General features: G+C 34.9%; 1 protein-coding gene across 1 annotated transcript in view; it reads left to right on the top strand.

The window, feature by feature from the left end:
• LRRC9 (leucine rich repeat containing 9) overlaps positions 1-21653 on the top strand; it is a 121084-nt gene that overhangs the window by 65090 nt on the left and 34341 nt on the right. Inside the window, exons 9-15 of the mRNA XM_019646037.1 lie at positions 3760-3879; positions 9977-10168; positions 11318-11443; positions 13641-13775; positions 14799-14976; positions 17070-17290; positions 18625-18747. Of these exons, the coding sequence (XP_019501582.1) occupies positions 3760-3879; positions 9977-10168; positions 11318-11443; positions 13641-13775; positions 14799-14976; positions 17070-17290; positions 18625-18747 (1095 nt within the window). The remainder of the gene's footprint in view (positions 1-3759; positions 3880-9976; positions 10169-11317; positions 11444-13640; positions 13776-14798; positions 14977-17069; positions 17291-18624; positions 18748-21653) is intronic.

Here is a 21653-nt window from a genome sequence, read left to right as displayed (position 1 = left end):
TTATTATTCAACATATAATCAATAATGTTGTAAATATTTTTTAGGGGGCCAGATGGACTCATGTCTTGTTAGGGAGACCACTTCATAGTTGGTGTAGAGGGCTGACCACCGCACTGTATATCAAATGATTTTTTCATTGCTTTAAAAATAACACCAAAGTCCTTAAGCCTATAAGGTTTTGCATGACCTGGTCCCTGGCCTACCTTTGCAGATTCTTTTCATATTACCCTCCCCTCAGCAATCTGTGCTCTGCCCCCTTCCTATTTTGCAATGCACACTGCTTGCAGCCAACACAGCCTCTGTACTTGCTAGTCGTTCTGCATGGAATGTTCTTCCCTGACCCCCTTCTTCTAATTAACTCCCACATATCTTTTAGATCGATCTATATGTAAACATTAAAGTCTTTTCTTACCTCTAAGTCTAGGTCAGATTCCTTTGTTAGATGCTGGGTTATCTGTCCTAGACTGTAAATTCCATAGAGGCAGAAGCTATGGATGTTCTTAGTCATGCACATCCCCAGCAGCAGGACAACAATGTAAGTCTATGCAGTGTGCCATGCACAAGAGGGCCACCTCTAAGGGGCACCTTTTAAATCAGAGAGTAGTATATTTACTGCAACAATTTTCTGACAACTTTTGGTAAATTTTCTTGTACTGACAAAATTGGCATATTGTGACAATTTTCTAAAAGCTGGAAATAAACGTGTCTTAAGGGAAGGATGCTTTTTTCTAATTCGCTCATAAACACTGTATGGACTAGCAGCAGCTCTGCCATTACCTACCACAATACCTGGAACACAGGTGCTACTCATTAGCTACTTGTTTAAAAAAGATTGTCTTTGCAAATAGCGAATGATTCTTAACGGACAAAGTGGATTGTTTGCTGGAACCTGCAGAAGTAGTAAGCAAATTGATATCTGATTGATAAATTGATAAGAATACTTGAGAAGACAGCTTATTCCTACACAACACTATGTTTGCACTGAAAGCTGAGATACAGATAAAATTCAGAAATGATTTTTGTTATCTTGAAAGTCAATGACATTTCTCCATTGTGACATTTCTAGATCCATTGTTTATGATGACAGTTTTTTTTCTCAAGGAACTGTGTGAAACAGAATGCAAAAATATTTTTAAAATATATATTTTTAAATATTTTTTAAAAATTAAAATTTTTAAATAAGTGAGGTTAATAGTTTTAAGTCTCCTTCTAAAAATATCAGAAAACAACCTTTTCAAGAAGTTTATGGGATTGCTTTGGTGAAATGTGTTGTTACCACCCACCAAATCTTTGAGTCAATTAGATTAAGTCCTTACCTTAGCCAGTTATTATTAGAGAGGAAGGAAAACTTGACAACATAATGGCAATATTGCCATCTTTATCATAACAGTGTAGTTTAGTGATTACAGGAGCAATCTTCCAGCTGACAGTGTGGAGAGATTATTATTTCTGCACTATATCGTCAGGATTTCATATTTAGTAATAAATTTTTGATAATAAAGCTTTAATTAGGAAAGGTTTAATAAACGAACCTGTGTCGATTGGATTGAGTTACCACAACATGTATTCCTACAGATTTAAAGGGATTAACTAATAGTAAAACAAAAACAAAAAACCAGAAGGTAGGTCTTTTTTATTATCTTTGGTTTGTAAGATGAAAAACAGAAGACTAAGATCCCCAAAAACCTTGACCTGCTTGACCTCCACCTGACTGCATTGATTTGATCAATACCCATAACATAAGAATGGAGGGGTTTTTCATCTGAAATTTGCCTAGACTGCTTACAAGCCAGCAAACTTTCTAGGACTTCTAGTAAGAATACCAGATATTACAAGAATGTTAAGACATCACATCCTTTGTTTTCTTTCCTTTGTGCCATTGCTATAGGCGAAATTCAGATACACACCTCTTATTTTCTTTTCGGTCTTCCCCACTAGATTGAGTTTTATGAAGACATCCATATAAATAAATAAAATACATAGAAATAAAAACCTGGAGTATGTAACATGTAATTTTATATTCTCTTATAGCACAATTATGTACTAAAAATTAGTTAGTTTTAGCCTGGCGTTGGCACTGATTTATTCATCTAGCATTTGCTGAGAATTTACAGCAATGAGGTAGTATTGGGGTTTGAAATGGATATATTATTTTTCCTGCATCAAGGACATCAATTTAGTGGAGGAGACAGATACGTTAACAACTATAGGAAGCCTGGAGTTGCTGGGAGAGTTGCACAGAAAGAGGAGGGTTTTGTGTGGGTTTTTGAAAGACATGAGAAATTTCGTTGTTTATGTCTTCCAGGCAGAGGAAATACTCTACCTATAGGCACATGGTTTTGAAAGCGCCTGGTGTCTTCAGGGAACGCTGAGAAATTCAGTGTGACTAGAACATAGGGTATGTGATGTCAAAGGTAGAGGCACAGATTAGAGTACAAGGAAGAAACATGAAGCCTTGACTGGAAGAGTAGAAGATTATAGACACACTAGGATGGGTTTTAGAAGGCAAATTAAAAAAAATAAATTAGATTCTTTGCTTTAAAGAACAGGCTCTCTATTTTTAAAGGCCCTGCCTTTGGCAGCTTGTGGTTAGATTTAACTGAAGCCAGGCTGGTGGTATGGAAATCCAATAGGAAGTATTGTAATCATCCAAAGGGTAAATAACAGTCTGAACTAAGGCACTGGTAATAGTGCGGTTGGTTTGAGAAACATTTCTAGATTCAAATATTTGTGGAAAAGAGGGAAGCGGGAGAGATCAACAATATTCATTAGATATTGAAACTCTTATTAATCAGGATTGAAAACATAGACTGCCAAACAGATATATAGAGAAGATGATGAATTCAGTTGTAGATACCTGTAAGGTATCTGTAGAAGCTATCAATCATGGATGATACCATATGCGACCTGCAGAATAAATTGGCCCTTCTTAACAATTTTCGCTAAGTTTTGACAACTATTTGACATTTCCTTGTTTCTCCCTGCAGGAATTTAGTTGCAGTATAATAGGGTATTAGATGGTGGTGGTGAATGAAGAGGGTTGGTAGGTAGACACCTGAATTTATCATAATACCCATTTGCTATGAATACTGTGGTCAACTGTATTAATACATTTTCTTGTGCCACTGTTTATTTTGTAGACAATTCATAACTATAATCTTCACTCAATATTATTCACAATAGTATAGCTTAAAGACAGAAAAATATGCAGACATCAGGGTCTCCCCTACATATAAAAATGTAATAACATTCATTTTTATATCGTCCAGGGTCAAATGGACAGGAACAGCCTGGTCCAAAGTCTGATATATAAGTTGTCTTAGACCTTCGTCCACCTCCTCCTTTGACATTGTGCTCTCCTACTTTACACCCTCACTCGGTCTTTCTTCTTTACTCCAGTGCCCTCATACGGTTTCCTGCAGTCAAGGTTTACTCTTGCCATCCCCTCTCTCTTGTGAAGTATCCTAGCTAATACCCGAAATCTTTAGGACCTGCATTGTTCACTGGCTAGCCTGAGAAACAGCACATATTTCACTATTTTCTAAAAAGAATTTCATGCCAGTTATTGAGAAACTTAAGACCAAGTGGAAAATCAAATTAATCAAGAGCCACATCCAATGATGCTATTATAAACTATACCTTCTAAAAATCATACATTAGAATTTTTTTCTCATTGTCTTTGTCTTAATGTTATTTAAATAAGTATGGTATACAATATAATCTGCCTTATTCTTTAATGTGTGTTTTATTTTACTTCAGAGTCTGAATCTACATGGAAACTGCTTGAGCAAATTGAGAGATCTCTCTAAGCTAACAGGACTTCGAAAACTTAATATCAGCTTTAATGAATTTACTTGTTTAGATGATGTATACCATTTGGTAAGAACTTTCCTTTTAAAATTACTTAAGTAAAATAAAATTATTAATTTAAAGGATAAATTATGTCTGTAATTATGACCTCATATATGCCATATTCAAGATTATACAAACCAAATCAGGAACAAAACATGCATACACTATACTATGTTACTTTCTCTAAAATAGGCCTTAGATTTAGATTCCATTTAAAAACCAAATATACACCTGTGGTCATATCTGATTTCTAGCTACTTTAAAATAAATGTATTAAAATTACTCCAGAATTGTTTTTAAAATGTCCTTTGAAAAGTGTCATCTATTTTGTTCTGCTCTTACCACTTCACATCTAATATCAGTTCTTCCCACCTGTTCATATCCATGTTGGTATTTCTTTTTCTCTCTGCCTTGTCCTTTCTATCGGAACATCACACTCATAAATCTTACTTGACTTGTGTTTGCCTTCATATGGATCATAGGACAAATATAAGTTATACACTTATACACATAGGTATGGATCTTGTCTGGCTTGTGCTTTCCTTGTTATATATATTATGTAACAAAAATAGTTATTATAATATATATGTGGACCAGAACTCCAGCCCAGCATCCAGTTTCCACCAGTCCCTGACATGCCTTTTCAGACTAGATCATCTTTCTCAGCTCTTATTCATTCTCTACTCTTACCTCCTTGCAACCAAATCAGAGCTCTTGCATTGCTGCTTCCACCACTGTTGTGGGAGCTGTCACTCTCCTTAGTGGCCTTAGGTTTTGGTATTAACCCCCCTGCCTTATTTCTTTTGGTAAACTAAAGCCATTTTCAATAGAATCCCTGATAATCTGGGTTCAGCATGCAACTGAGAAAAGAAGGTCGTTTAAACAAGGTCCCAGGACTCTATGTAAATTGTTGACAGTTTTTAATTTAATTTTTTTCTAATGATTTGCTAGCACTTCCAAAGGTCTTGACAATTATTATAATTTTGCTTAGGCACAATTTTAGAAAGTAAACTTTTAAGTGGTGCAAGGCACTTAGATTGTGAGTGAGCTTAGCCAGCTGCCCAGCATGTATCTTGCAATGTGGCTTTGTTATTCTTAAATAGAAAAATGTCTTTCATCATCATAGCCTCACAGCCTACTTATTGGATGAATATTACCATGGTCATTTTACAGATAAGTGAACTGGACAAATTTTATGCCTAAGTAGTATTTTCAAATTTTAGGATTAGCAAAGGTGGCTAGATATAGACCTCTCAAACATCAAGTATCTGATGTATAAATGTGTCTCCAAAAATGACTATAAGGATGTTAGAGGTAGCCAGAGAGAGGAGATACTTTACTTGTATACTTTTTTCACCTTTTTTTATAATATAAAACACAGATACAGAAAACTATATACTACAAACATGTAGTTTAGTCAACTATTATAAGGTGAACATGCTTGTAACCAGCACCCAGATCAAGAAATAGAACTTTGCCCCCTACAGCATAAGCCCCCTCTATATGTCCCATTTAAGACATCATTATCCCGAATTCAATAGTAATCTTCTCCCTGCATTTTTCCTCTCAGTTCCATGACCCAAATGTGCATCTATAGCACAATAGTTTGGTTTTGCCTTTTTTTTTAAATGTGCTATATCTTTTAAGTCTCTTAATTCATAGGTTTCCTTTCTATCCCCTTCTACTCTCCATAGTTTATATGAAGAAACATTTGGACCTTCCAACCCAAAGAGTTTCCTACAGTCTGGACCCTGCTAACTTGCTTATATATGATACAAACCTACAAGCCCTCCACATTTTTTGAAAATTGGCCACTGTATCCAGAGATTAGCAACTCAGGTTCCATTTCTCTGGCAAGAATATAGGAGGCACATTATGTCTGGTGAACTCACTTTTCTGATGCCAACAGCCACTATTAATGCCTATATCCATTAACTCATAGGGGATTACAAAAATGGCAATGTTCTTATTGCATCATTTCCTTTTTCATTTATTAGTTGGAATAATCTTACATAGAGACATTTCCCTTATCTATTATTTGGTAATCTTGTGGTACCATTCATATAGAAAATGCAAAATAGATGCATAACTGTTTACCTTTATTTACCAATTTTTAAAATAATGAATTGATTCCTTATGATTTCCCAAAGATGAGCAATTCATTTTTTTAAATATCATTAGGAATGCAGGGACTTAAACATATTTGATGATATTCATTCAGTCCATTGCAATTATCACAATTAGAGTTCAAATTCTCTCATCCTTAGCCAGTGGGAGCATCTTAAAGTTAGCTTCTTTTGCAATAACCCTAGTGGTCTTTCATTGCTTTTTTGCCAACTGGTATGAAAAATGTTCCATACGCTTTAAGCATTTTTCTGTTACAGACATGGGATCAGCCATTTCTTCAAGGAGCCCTGGTTTCTTTTAGAGAAAAGTGGTATTTCAGTACTACAGCCTGGGTTGGTCACTGTTTCTCGGTCTTTCTATTGGACAGAACTTGTTGTGGGAGAGGGGAGCATGTGTGACTATATGTATGTACAACTAAAACTAACCTCATAAATTTACACTGATACTTCCAATTCAGATTCAAGACTATAAATCTTTTAGCTTAACCGCCTTCTCTGTTACATGTATATCGTTTTTCTCCCACACCAAGATCCTGATTCTCAAGGATACAAGGCAACAGAATTAGGATGTTTAATAATTACTCATTTGTTTTATCCCCTATTACACATACAACAGTCTCAGAATGAAAGTACTAATACTCTCATCAATATGGTTACTGGAAAGATGTAAAAAAATTTTTTGTGTATGTTCTTTCCATTCTTCCCCATTTTAGAAAATAAAGTGATCAGACTATAGCCACACTGTCAGAGCATGTAGCCTTACACCCTGTGCACTCTCCCTTTTAGTTCACTGGTAACTGTATATTTAATTCTCATCACCAGTCCTCAGGTTGGTATCTCACTAAACATTTTGGTTGTCTGAAAAATATTCTATTACACATTCCTCAGGAAGAGCTTATGGAAATATTATCCCTCCAGTTACTGCATGTTGATAAGTTTATCTATGTCTTTTTATAATAAAAAGGCAGTTTTGTTAAGATATCAAATCCTTGGCTAACAATTTCTTTTCTCGGGCATCTTAAATGTTATTTCATTTTTTTTCTGGTATAAAATGTTGATGTAGGGGAAAGTCTGAAGAGAATGTATAATCAATTTCATTTAAAAGAGCACTCTAAGATTATGTTCTTAATACTTTTTTTTACTGCCAAATATCCTTTTGTTCAAGAAATTATAATAATAGTAAATGATGGTTTTTTTATGCCTACTTAAGAGAATAAAAAGTCAGTAACACTATTTGGTATCCAGAATTTTTTTTTTAAGGCTTTAGTGACCTGTACATTCAATTCTTAAAACCTGAACCTCTATAATAGTGCTATTTCAATAATATGAACTATGTATTGTATAGCAGTGACTAATTTTATGCTCACTTCAAACAATTATTTAAATTAAACTGTAAAGAAATCAAGTTCATTTTTAATCTATAGTAATATTATTTATTTTAAAAAATACATTGCAAAATATCTTGTTAAAGTCCTCTTTATCTCCTTTTTTTCTGTGCCTGAGTATATACCTTATAAGAAAATTTTATTTATAACAAAAAGAAGTAACAAAGTCTAAAAAGACTTCTTACAGATAAGTAAGCTGAAATTCCAAATGCGAGGTCTGACAATTAAGTTCATGAACCTGCCACCATGTGCTTACATTGGCAGCACTGTACAAATAGCTCAGTAAGGTTTCATAACCTTGGTATATCAGTTTCTCACAGCTGTATTCGTGACAACGTGTGGCAGTGTCTTGCTGAGTGGCGTTCATTATTTTTGTTGCGTGTTTTTGTGTGCCATTACAAGAACGCCTGAGCTTGCATTAGAGCAATGAACAAATATTAAATTTCTTGTTAAACTTGGCAAGAGTGGAAGTGAAATCAGGGACATGTTTGTCCAAGTTTATGGAGATGATGCCAAGAAGAAAAAGCAGAAGTGTACAAATGGATTAAATGTTTTTTTGAGGGGAGAGAATGAGTCACTGATAAAGAGAGATCAGGGTGGCCAGTAACAAGCAGAACTGATAAAAACATTGCAAAAATTTGTCAAATTGTGCATCATAATTGTCAGCTGACTGAGAAGCATAGCTGACCAAGTAAACATCAATAGAGAAACAGTTAGGAAAACCTTAACTGAAAATTTTGCCATGAGAAAGGTGTGTGCAAAAATAGTCCCGAAAGAGCTCAACAATGAACAAAAGCAAAGGAGAGTCAAAGTTTGCCAAGACCTTTTGGAAAGGAAAGATGATGTTTTGGGCCATGTTATTACTGGTGATGTAACATGGGTGTACCAATACAACCCTGAAACAAAGCATCAAAGTGCACAATGGAAGTCAGCCAATTCTCCACCAACAAAAAAGTTCCGTCAGTCCAAATCAAGAGTCAAAATGATATTGCTAACCTTTTTTGATATCAGAGGGATTATTCATTATAAATTCATACCAACTAGACAAACAGTTAACCAAGTTTACTGTTTAGAAGCGCTGAAAAATCTGCATGAAAAAGTTGGACGACCTGAATTTTTTACCAACAATTTATGGCTCTTGCATCACAATGCACCAGCTAACACAGCACTGTCTGTGAGGGAGTTTTTAGCCAGTAAACAAATAGCTGTATTGGAACACCCTCCCTACTCATCTGATCTGGCCCCTAATGACTTCTTTCTTTACCCGAAGATAAAGGAAATATTGAAAGAAAGACATTTTGATGTCATTAAGGACATGAAGGGTAATACGATGAGAGGCCATTCCAGAAAAAGAGTTCTAAAATTGCTTTGAAGGGTAGACTAGGTGCTGGCATCAGTGCATAGCTTCCCAAGGGGAGTACTTCGAAGGTAACCATAGTGCTATTCAGCAATGAGGTATGTAGCACTTTTTCTAGGATGAGTTTGTAACTTAATTGTCAGACCTCATAGATAAATGGTCAAAAACAGGAAGCTTGATAAACAAAAAAAGAAATTTCAAATAGGCTAATATAAACAAATGAAAATATGTTTGACTTCACTGGTAATAAACAATGTAAATTAAAATAAGGTAAATGGATTGCTGGGTATTTAAGGAAATGGACATTTCATATTCTACTGTTGGGAAAAAAAAACAACCTTCCTGGAAAACTATTTGGCAGTATTTATCAAGAGTCTTAACAATACAGAAATCCTTAAAACCAGAAATCTCATTTCTAAAAGCCTTTTCTGAAAAAATATTAGAGTCTTAGTTGAAGTATCATGATCATGGACATTTGTTGTAGTGTTGCCAACAATTAGAAGCCACATAAATGTCCATAGTAAAATGTTTAAAACAACCCTAATAACTCACATATTAGAATAATATGCAATAATTAAAAATCATTTTGAAGAACATTTAATGATGTATAAACATGTTAAATGGATTCAAAAGTCTATGTAATATAATATTTTATATTAGAAAAATATATGTACATATAATAAAGAATTAATGTTTTCAGTGGTTCTTTCTGAGCAATAGAATTATATCTTTTTCTTTGTATTTATTTACTTACTGTATTTTATAACTTTTCAACAAAGAATATGTATTACTTTAATGATTTTTAAAAATTATTATTAAAAATCATGCATTTTTGGATAAGAGAATTATAGAATAAAACATGTATAGTTTCTCCCTCTGAAGATCAACCTTTTTTAACCAGGCCATGGATTCAACAGTATAAACCGGAAGCCTAAATATTAAGAAATGTAATTCCTTGTTTGTAGGGGACAAATTATCTTCCCAGTTTCTCTTTGCCTTCTCTTCTATGGAAACAAACAGTGCGGCTCTATGTGACAAGGGTGAAGTGAGAACTAAGAGAACGACTGAAATTAAATACTTGTAGCTCTTTAGGAGAATACGTATGTTGATACTATTACTGCAGTGTAACTATTGTTTAGGTTTTCTGTGAAGATTACCAAAAAGCATGTAAAGTACTTAGAGAATCATACAGAAAAGAACTATGTAAATACAAACCGTGATCCTTTCAGTATCACTTCTATTTGTATGTATTGCAGTACAACCTTGAATATTTGGATGCAAGCCATAACCATGTGATAACCCTTGAAGGATTTAGAGGGCTGATGAAACTAACGCACTTAGACTTGAGCTGGAATCAACTGAAAAAATCTGGCGCTGAAATAAATGTGTTATGCAAACACACCACAAGCCTTCTCACTCTTGATATTCGACATAATCCGTGGCAAAAGGTATGCAACAGACATGTTTATAAAAAAAAGTAAACAATTATTTTTATTTCAAAGCCATTTTCTCACTGCCAGAAATAGACAAACTATCTTTGTTTTACTAGAATTTCTTTAGGTAGTTCATAAGTACAATTTAGTGTAGCGATGAAATGAATCAAATGTTACTATAAGAAAAGGCTATAATTTCATATCAGATTGTTTTTGTAATCTTTAATAGTTTGAGAATATTATGGCTTTAAGAGTATTAGATGTCACTGCCACTTGCAAAACTTCAGATAATTTATGTAGCTCAGCGTACTAGAACCCTATTGTAAGGAGGTATAGGAACCAAGAATAATAGAATACAGTGAAAGAAACATACTATTAAGGAGGAACAAATTTGTCACTTCCCCTGATAAACCTGGGTTATAAAGTCTTGTGGTCTATTATAAAAGAAAATTTGGTCGAACACTATTTTTTCACATCAAAAAATGTATAGATTCATGCTGAGAAATTTCAGTATTAGATGATTATATTTAAGGGTATCTCCAAGTATTTAAAATAAGCCCCAAGTTTATAATGTCAAGAATCCTCCTTTCCTTGCTTTTCAAAAATGTATATAAGACTGTGTTCAACATTTTAAAAAGGGACTAAAACATGACTGGTCCTATTCAATTGACCATATTACTGTTTATATTGTTGTGCATCTTCCATTTTGCTCCGTAAAATTGCAGGATATCATTCTTTTGCCAAAGCAGACTTACTGAATGATGACAGTACAACTGTCTCCCTGTTGCCAAATTAGATATCAAGGGCTGAAGATCCGTATTGAATCACACTCCGAGCTGACTAGCTAACTGCTGATCTAAATAAAAGGGAGGCACTGCAGTTGTTCTTTGAACACTTTCACCAGTCACCTTTCAACAGCTTATGGGATCCCCCCACTCCATAAGAGCAGAACCATCCACCTCCAAACAGAACAGATTAATTCATAAACATAATTTAATTTCAACTATTATTGAAAGAATGAAGTTAAGCCTTTATTTTTAGATACAAATAAAATAGGAGATGCATAACTTTGACTTATATGGGAAAGAGTGAAGAAGCGCTCCTTTCCATGCCATAACATATGTAATATGTTGTAAAATTTAACTTTTCGTTATTTTTCCCAAGCCAGCCACATTAAGGCTGAGTGTTATTGGCAGATTAAAGACTCTTACACATTTAGATGGACTCATGATTTCTGAAGAAGAAGCAACAGCAGCTATGAAATTTATTACTGGAACAAAGATTACTCAGGTTGGATTTTACTGTTTAGTATTTCTTGTGCTAGTTAGCATATACAAATTATATTTCCCATACTCTTATTTCATTAAAATTTTGTGTCTTCTTAGCATACTAATTTAAAAAGTCAATTGATATATAACAATTGTATCCCTTGAATTTCTTTTCTGTTTAAATGTATCCCATTTAAAATGAACTGATTGTGTGGGTTCTCATCCCTGCACACTACCCCAAAATTACCTCTAGGATAACTGTTTTTTTCCTAGTCAACCTGAACTCAGAGTCCTTTCTAAAGCCTCTATGAAAATAAGCAACTTTCTGTGGATAAGGTAAGCTTAGAGGCCTTGAGAAAACATTTAATGAATTATCTACGTAGTATATGCATCTGGCTGAAAGAAAAAAAACAAAAAACCTATCAACTTGAGGAAGGGGAAATACCTATAGTATCCAGATTAATAATGTTATACTTTGGCCAAAGTAGCTTCAACATCCTAAATATCTCCACTCTAGTTGTCTAGCTATTTACTTTTTGTGGGGTATTTAAATTTTGATTCCTTAAGCAATGCAATGTTTAATTTTGGATCTATTCAAAATGAAGGAAAGAAACTTTTTGTTGATAAAAATATAATTAACTCCTGAAGAAGAGTTGGGGATTTACCCTACCAGAGATCAAAACTTACTAACATGATTTAAGACAATGTGGAACTGGCAAAGAGTTAGACAAATAGACCAATAGAACAATAAATATAAAGGCCTAATATTGACCCACACATCCATGGAAACTTGATAAAGAACAGAGCTGCCTTTACAGATCAGCCTCCCTCTAGTCAATAGAAGGCACTTGAACAAGTGCATTAAGAACTTCACTGTAAAAGGAAAAGCCAAATGTGTTTTTCCAAGAAAAGATCAGAGGTTATCATTATGACCTTAAATCAAGGAAGAATTTATTACACAAGAAACAAAGAGCATAAACTATAAAAGATTGGATTTGTCTATGTTAAAATTAGTACATCTGTTCCTCAAAGGGCATATCATGAAGAAAGTAAAAAGCTAAGCTACATACTTGGAAAAGAACTTTGCGACACATCTGACAAAATATATTCTTTATATATCCAGCATATATCAGGGAAAAGACAACCAATCAAACAGAAAAATGGGCAAAAGATTTAAACAGATACTTCACTAAGAGGAAATCAGAACAGCCAAATAACTTAGGAAACAATGCTCCATCACATTATTATTCGAGAAAATTAACATTAAAACTACAGCAATCTACTAATTTACAGCCACCAATTGGCAAAAGTTTTAAAGCCTGACAATATTAAGTTTTAGCAAAGATCTGAAGTAATGGTTACAACTGGTACAATCACTTTGGAAAACAATTTAGCATTATCTAGTAAAGCTGAACATATTCATACCCTACAAACCAGTGAGTTCTATATACTCTAAAGAAACTCTTGCATGTATGCACAAGGAGTCATGCTCAATAATATGCATGACAGCAATGTTTATAAAATCAAAACACTGAAATCAGCCCCGATGTTCATTAACAGGACAATTGATAAGGAAATATTATATAGCAATGACATATGAATGATCTGCAGCTACACCCAGCACCATGGATGAATCTCATTAATATAATGAGCAAAAAAGCAAGCCATAGAAGAATACATACATATTATTCAATTTACATAAAGTTAAAATATGTGCAGACTGAATGATATCTTGCTTTATGGACACAAATATAGGTCGATAAAGAAAGCAATCAAATGGTAGATACAAAATTTGAGATCGTATAATCGCTTCTTAGGGGATCTCTTGATTCACTTGAGATGAATGATAGTTTCTGAGGAGAAGAGAGGGGAGAAAAGGATCAGCATGGGGCACACAGGGAACTTCTAGGATAGTAGGAATGTCCTAGCTCTTAATCCGGTTTCATGACTGGATTAGATGGGTGTTTGTATTACATTAATCCTTTCACGGTTTTATGAATATTACTTTGTAATGGTTAAACATTTGCTAAAACAAAAAAATAAGTGAACTATGTAATTTAAAATTTATATGGATATTGAAAACATTTTCAGGAAAAGCAAATGTCATTTTTTGAAATTATTCACTGGGTCACTCATCTAGGGAATAATAGTTTTAACTATATAAAAATTAACTTCTGTATGCTATTTCCTTTATTCATCAGTGTTTTCTATTCTGTTAGTCCTCTCTCTTACAACATTCTAGCACTGCAGAGGAGAGACCACGGGTACTTAGTATCTGGCCATCTGCCAAAATTCTGACACAGGTGTCAAAGTTAGGACCACGCTCACACCTGAATGGAAACTGGTACTTAAAGGTAAAAGCTAATTCTATTAAACCTAATGTAAAGCCTAATTTCAATTGATTTTTAGTCAGCTTGGTCTGTGTATCACAAAGAAGGCACAGATAGGTAAGGGGCAGAAAATTGGAAGAGTCAAATTAAAATTAAATAGGGACATCAAGTTGTGTATCATTATGTCATAGGGGCTAGGCCTTGATGGTAGTCACCATAGAATTGGAGATTTAGGATAAGAGGACACTACAAAACCAAAGAGTAGATGCCAATAATATATCATAATAAGGAAGCAAACTTCAAAGCTCAGAGCCAGAGATCAAGCCAAAAGTTTGGGTGGCAAGGTAAAAGGCATCAAGAATCCTGGCAAGGGCATAGGGGAACTCGTCAGAATTCAGCTAAGGATAAAGGCCAAGGTTACAGAGCAGCTTCTTGCTGCACAAAGCACCGTTATACTTCTTACCAAAGAAACTGGGTTAAGAGAAGCTGAACCTTGGAAATGGAAGATAGTAGTGTCATTGTTTTTATTACGAGATGTATACAGATATTTAGCTGTGATACAGGCCCAGTGACAGCCTTGGCTGATCCCACAGGTAGCTCTGGGATTAGACTGGCCCTTTAAATTTCTCCCACGTTATGCTGAGATGGCCAGGACTTTATATCCCTCCAGTATTGGATGTGGACCAATTTGGGATGGAGTGTGACCTTGGGCGAGACAGCTCGTTGCAGCTGAGGCTGTCCCTGAAGGGGCTGACAGCGATGGCTTTCTGCCAACAGCACTCCCAGCAGCTGGGAGAAATCCTTCACTGCAGTGGGAACCTGACTGGCACAGCCCAGCGTTCACACACTGTAACAGTCCTTATTGGAGTTACAATCTTGTCAATTTTTACTTTTTTTGTACACTATGAGCTTCACGGTATCTTTATGGTGAAGGGATTCCTTTGATGTTGCTTCCCACATTGGAATTGTTTCATGAGACTTTTTATCTTACAACACGGAATTCATTGATGAGATTCAGAAGTAACACATAATCTGATTATTCTGCAGATAACTGCCTTAAATTTAGATGGGCAACATCTCTTTGAAATCACAAATTTAGAAAAACTGGAAAATTTGAAGTGGGCTTCATTCAACAACAATAATCTCACTAAAATAGAAGGCTTGGAATCCTGTGTGAACTTGGAAGAGCTCACATTAGATGGAAACTGCATCTCAAAGATAGAAGGTAAGGGATTTGAGAAACTGAAAGTTTAAAATATGAATGTCTAGCTGACAAGAGAAAACATGAATTAGCACCGAGGAAAGAATTTCTGAAAAGGAAAATCACTAGAGAAGTTCCAAGAAGGTTTGGAGCAGAGTCTTCTAAACACCTATTAGCGGGATCGGTGGCCACCTGCTGTATAGAAGGAGGCCAGCTGGCTGGCTTGCACTTCTCCGGCCTTCCCCTTCTCTCCTCTGTGCCACTGTGTCCTATCTATTACCAAACCTAGCATATTACAAACAACAATTAGTATCTGTAGAGTTGGAAAAAAAAATGAATGGATTAATGAAGTGCTTTTGAAAGAGAAAAAAAACAGCCCAGTCCATTTTTCAAAATATAGAATTAAGTTTACATTTGGAAATTTGAAGACTAACAAAAATGTTAATTTTATTCACTAGAGGGTGGAAATCAAATGTACTACATAACCTTTTATATGGCTACATACAAGTACAATTAAGCAGCTTTACTAATGTCTGGGTATGTGCACATGCACACAAACATATACATACTTATCCGGGTATAGAATTTTTCCGGGTTTTACATTTTAGTAACAGAGTTGCCCGTGGCAAAGACAGAAGGTAAGAATTAGAAATCATGGCTGGAAAAGAGACTTAATTTATACTTTATTCACTTTCGAATTGCTGGATTATTCTTAGCATGTGTCTGTACTACCTTTTTTATAAAACAGAAAATTTGATTTCAAGAAATTACGTATGAAAAAGCAAATATTAGATCTTTTAAAATGGCATGTACAAGTATAGTATTTGTTATACTTCATTTTAATGGCTGTTAATGATATGTTTCTGAAACTTGCTTGACCATAAGAATCACTTGGGGTCCTTACTGAACATACAGACTCACAGGACTCTCCTCTGTGCATTTCAGCTGAGTAAACCTGGCAGCTCAGACATTTGTGTTGAGAGCCATCACTAGTCTTCCATTCCCATACAACAGGGTGTTAGGTTTGCTTTGTATGTACAATTGAGAACCTTATTTCCTTTTTTATTCCCTTCTGTAAGCCCAGTAAAGGGAAGAATTTTCTACCTGTATTTTCCCTAAACTCACTTTTGAGAGAAGATACCTACCCCACTAAACTTTAACAGATATTTTGCTTCTTTTTTAAGGATTATTACTTTGATGGTTTTATTCTAACTTGTCCTAGATTGATTTACTTTCAACATTGCATAGTCCCATGATGGAGGCTGGTGTGAAAGGAGAGCATGGATAAAATTTATTGAAGAGCAATTATTTGCCAAAAGCTATAACTGATGTTTTCAAATCCCATTCCATTTAATTCCATAACCCCTTAACAGTAGATCTCAGTATGTCTATTTTCTAGATAAGGAAAATGAGGCTCAGAAGTTACAAATTTTCGCATAATATATCTATGGTCCCAAATCTAGTAGTGATACATTTGAAACCAATTCTGGCTCCAAAATTCTTATCTTTCAACTGCACCTTCCTACCTACAGTTACAAAGTGCCTACAGTCTATAAAGTACATAAGAATTAGACTGGTGGGAAGTGGCATTTTTTAAAGTTCTCTTTTAGAGAACTTTAAATAGGGCAACTTTTAATCATACAAAGATAGAATTAGACTAAATGGTTCTTCATAATACAGATGATGCCACAATGAGGAATACTTTCCAGAGTGTTGTACTCTATCTAGTTCCTTACCCTTGTTTTAAAATGGGGGCTGGTGATTCTTTTCAACTTTGTATAGAGCTTTGTGTTACTGTGATGGTGAAAAATCTTAATTATATTATTTGAAGGTTATTTGAAAGCAAAATTCAGCATTTCCTACATAATGCCTTCCCTTATACCTAAGAACAATGAGTCCACTTAGAAATCCCAAACTGGAATTTAATGTATTAGCTGGGACTTTGTGTACATTATATCCTTCTTAAATAAAAGGGTAAACAACGATGGCAAATATTATAGAATCCGTAAAGCTGCGTGACTTAGAAAAAGAGAAACAGAAAAATGAGCAGTCAGTTATTTTTAAATTAACCTTGCAGTGCAGTCTGAATCTTTTCTTGAATTTGTTTATTTTTCTAGGCATTTCCAAGCTGACTAAATTAACCCGCCTCAGCCTAAATAATAACCTTCTCACCGGTTTGGAAAAGCATGTTTTTGATAACATGCTCCATCTTCACTCCCTTTCTCTTGAGAAAAACAAAATCACTTCATTGAGTGGTTTACAAAAAGCTTTTACTCTAATTGAATTATACATAAGCTATAACTATGTGGCTATCAATCAGGAGATCTACAATTTAAAGGTGACTATCTGGGGTAATGTTTTTGTTTTTAAAATATTTATTGTTTGTATTATGAAAGCATGCATGTTCCCTGTACAGGATTTGAAAAATATAGAAAAAATGCAAAGAAGAAAATAAAAATCAAGACTAGCAAGGTTTATTAAGATGTATCTGCATTCAATTCATGTATACATACAAACATATGTATGTGTAACCACAGTGACCCCAGGTTGATAGCCTCCTAGGATAAATTTTTTTATTTAGTATTTAAATAAAATAACCCAAGCCCCATTCCTCCTAACTAGTGCCTTCCTCATTATTTCTAAGGATTACCCAACCTGGTTGGGGAGTAAGATTCTTTAACATTTCTGGTTCTCAGAGCAATTCTTAATTATCTGTCACTTACTGGTTCTTACCGGTGACTCCACTTTGCCCAGCTTTGCTCTCTTTAATTCTCCCAAAGAAACCTCTAATGCAAGGCTACTGTATAACAGCCTTTACCGAAGGTTTGAATAAAATGAAAGTTTACTTCAGCACAGAATAGGAGTTCACTTCAAGTGTAATGTGTGATTTCATTGTTTCTGAAGTTCAATGACCATTTCTTACCACTGGAACTCTCCCCGTGGCCTCTTCCCTTTTCCTATATTTCCAGGACTTTATCTCCTACCAAAAACATATATCCCTTTCCCATCTTTCCTTAAGTTTGGCTTTCTCCCCATCTTACTGCCCCAATATAACTACTACTTCTAAAGCTGCAGAGGCAACCTAATCCACGAAACAAACCATTTTACATTATGATGCAGAGCAGTTTTACTCCCTCTTCTCTTACCCTCATCTATCCATATCTACGCAGGACACTTCCTTCACAACAAGGACAGGTCAAAATGTCTGACAAGAAAGGACATTTTCCCTTAAGATGAATTCTGCTACTCTCTCAGAGGCAGGAGCACTTCAGTTTTATCCCTCATCAGAAGGCAGTGTTCTTCATTCCTGTTATATCTGTATACACACATATATACTGTTTAATAGGCCATTATTCCGTAAACAATGTATATTGTTTTAAACTTAGCAAAGTTTCCTCCAAGTCTTTACCACTGATAGATAACACACTTAGCCCTAGCATCCTCAAAAGGATTCAGATCATTAACACAGACCACTGAAATATACAAAATTAGACCTTAATGGTCTGAAAGCATAACCCTCGCACTAAAAAGTACATGTAAAAGCACTCAAATAACTGTGAATTGATAGGGTAATTCAAATATTGTAATTCAAGATGATTAAACTCTTAAGGGGAAAAATTGCTAGAGTGATGTAAACATATCACTTTAAATGTATGTATTTTTTTTACCCAGGGTTTATGCAACCTGGTCATTCTAGACATGTATGGAAACATTATTGTTTGTAATCAAGAAAACTACCGGTTGTTTGTAATATTTCATCTTCCAGAACTGAAAGCATTGGATGGAATCTCCATTGTAAGTTGTTTTATGACTCATAGTATTTGGACCAAGTTGCAATATTCACACATCCATAGGCCATGATCATTTTCAGCATTGCTTTATCACTAGTATGATATTCAAACTTACTATGCATATTAATATCTAGGTCTCCAAAGTACATTTTAGTCCTGGGTTTTTTAATCTTCTCATCTCGCCAGCTCTTAATCGTATAAATTGAGGTGGCAGAGGAGAGAAGATTCTGCCTACATTTACACCCACTGATTTCAATGCCTAAAAACTAAAGAGCACAATTTTATGGGACGAGATAGAAAAAACTGCTCTGGGGCTCTACCATCCTCTTGAGTCTAAAAAATGCTTTCTATTTCCTGGAAAAATACAGTTGTTAATATTTAAGAAAAACATATTTGAACCAACAAATGGTATGTCAATATTACTAGTAAACTGTAAAGAAAAATAACAGAACATAGGGCTAAATATGAAAGTAATATTTGGAAACTCGGAGTCTATAACAAGCAAGTTAATACAGGGTTCCTGATTTCCATGTAACAGGGTAAGTGCATGACAAATATATGAAGAATAAAAAGGTTCCCTGAGTAACACTGCCTCGCTCCTGTCAGACAATTAAACTCATCAAATCTAGAAAATTGAGAGATTATTTGGGACTTTGAGGTGCTCTGAGAAGATTGCTAATTCTAGCCTTTTTTGGAACCCTCCTTAGAATGGAGAATTCAAAAACATTCTCCCCATTGCAAACTCCATAGAGTCTGGGATACTGGGTTTTATTGTTGACTTTCATTGTAGGATGTTTTAAAAATAGTCTTAGTAAACTAGTACATACTTCATTTGTTCTAATGATGTTGGTGAGGATCTTAGCTTTCCTCTCTGTCTGTGCTCTCATTTGAAGGATCACAGGAGAAAGTGCTTTTGGAAATAAGTGTAGGAAAAACTTCTTCCCCTAAGGAAAATTTATGTTCTGCTCACTGACAATGAGTATGATTTAACCATTTTCCTTTTCATTTTGACTACCTAAAAGCTCGGGGCCAGATTTATGGTTCAATAACAGCAAATCTTGTAGGATTTATGATCTCTCTGTCCCTTTCTCCCAGGTAGATCTATTCTAATACATCATTCTTGGTCTATATCTTCACAATTTATTACTTTCATTTTGCTATTGGATCCTATGTATTTCCTATAAGCTGCCACAAATTCTTTGTGGGATGGGGTAGAATATAAATATATGAATTAATAATGGGACATGAAGACTAGACTTGATAATTTAGACTTTAATTGAGACATACTGGGAAGGCATTAAAGATTTTTGAGTAGGAGGATAACATATTCAAAACTATGTATTAGAAAGTTTAATCTAACAGTTGTGTATACAGTGATGAAAGACCAATCGGAGGCTATTAGAATAGTCTACATATGAGGTAATGAGAACCTAAACCAAGGGGAATTGACTTTAAAATGGAGAGCCGAAAGGTATGAGAAATACTGGGGAGAACTGACAGAACTTGGCAACCAGTTGGATTTGAAGAACAAAGAAAGGGAAGTGTAAAAGGTTTGAGTCTGTGCCAATAAGAGATATCATAACAGAAATGTGAATATAGGAAGAAAAGCAGTTTTCAAAAATAAGATGATTAGTGTTGCACAAATTAGCTACTAAGTTTTATATGATAGTGGATTATCTGACTGAAGTTGTTATGTAGGCAGTTAAAAATACAAATTTAAATATGGAGATTTAATTTGCATTTGTTTAGATTTGGAAGTAATCTGAAGAAAGTTGATAGTTAAAACCAAAAGCTTATGTACAATTGTCTAAGGAAAGTAGAGAATGTAAATCTAAGTGAAGCTTTAACAGGAAATGTAAAGAGGAAGCCAGAAAAAAAGTAGCTGCAGAGGGAGATAGGAGCGCAATATAATCCTAGAGTGTTTGAGATGTAAATGGACATGGACTTTAGAAATGAGATAGTCCAAATCCTTTATTTATGGATGAGCACAAAGAACTCCAGAGAATTTATGACTTATTCCAACTGCTATGACTCTAATGGTAAAGCCTGGACGGCTGAGCCTCGCTCCCTGTCCAGGCTCTATGGACACAGAATCACACTGCCTTCTTTGGAGTGGGAACCAAGGGAACACACAGACTATGAAGACCCAGAGAGCAGTCTGGGCAGTTGTGTTTTCATTTTATCCCCTCTTTTTACATACTTCTATTTTTAAAACATCATTTTTACAAGAAAAGTACAGGAAAACATTGCCAAGCACTGATTTAGAAGGACACTAACCAAATGTTTATTTTTATGATTATGAAAAATGCAAAAGCAATGGTATTCCTTTAGCTGAATTAATGTATTTTTAAAACTTATTCTAAAATTGTGTCATTCAGGATTCAACCAGAAAAAATGTAACTAGTATGAGGTGTGTGTGTGTGTGTGCGCGCGCGTGTGTGTGTGCATGCATGCATGCGTGCATGTGTGTGTGTGTGTAAGAGGTTTGTTACACGGAATACTTAACAATTTGCTGGGGCTGCCTAAGCAAGTCTGAAATCCATTGGACAGACCATCAGGAGGAGATTAGGGACAGGCTGGAACTCATGGTCATTGTCCAAAGCTACTATCTGTAGGTAGATTCCTTTTATCTTTCAGGGAAGTCTCAGCTCTGCTTTTAAGGCCTCAGTTGCTTGAATCAGGTCCACCCAGTTCATCCAAGATGAGCTCCCTATTGAAATTCACCAAATTAGGAGCTTTAATTAGACTTGCAAAATACCTTCACAACAACACCTATTGTACATTATTGTTTAATAGAATAACTGGAGACTGTCGCTTCATTTACTTTGCAGCACTGTTGTTTGGTGCGTACAACTTTAGGATTGTTGTATCTTCTTGGTAGATTGACCCTTTCACTGGTATGTAATTTCC

The sequence above is a fragment of the Hipposideros armiger genome, unplaced genomic scaffold, assembly GCF_001890085.2.
Source record: "Hipposideros armiger isolate ML-2016 unplaced genomic scaffold, ASM189008v1 scaffold_5, whole genome shotgun sequence".
In the NCBI taxonomy this organism is placed as follows: Eukaryota; Metazoa; Chordata; class Mammalia; order Chiroptera; family Hipposideridae; genus Hipposideros; species Hipposideros armiger.
Note: the sequence above shows the minus strand (reverse complement) of the source record. Positions and strands in the feature narration are given on the sequence as shown.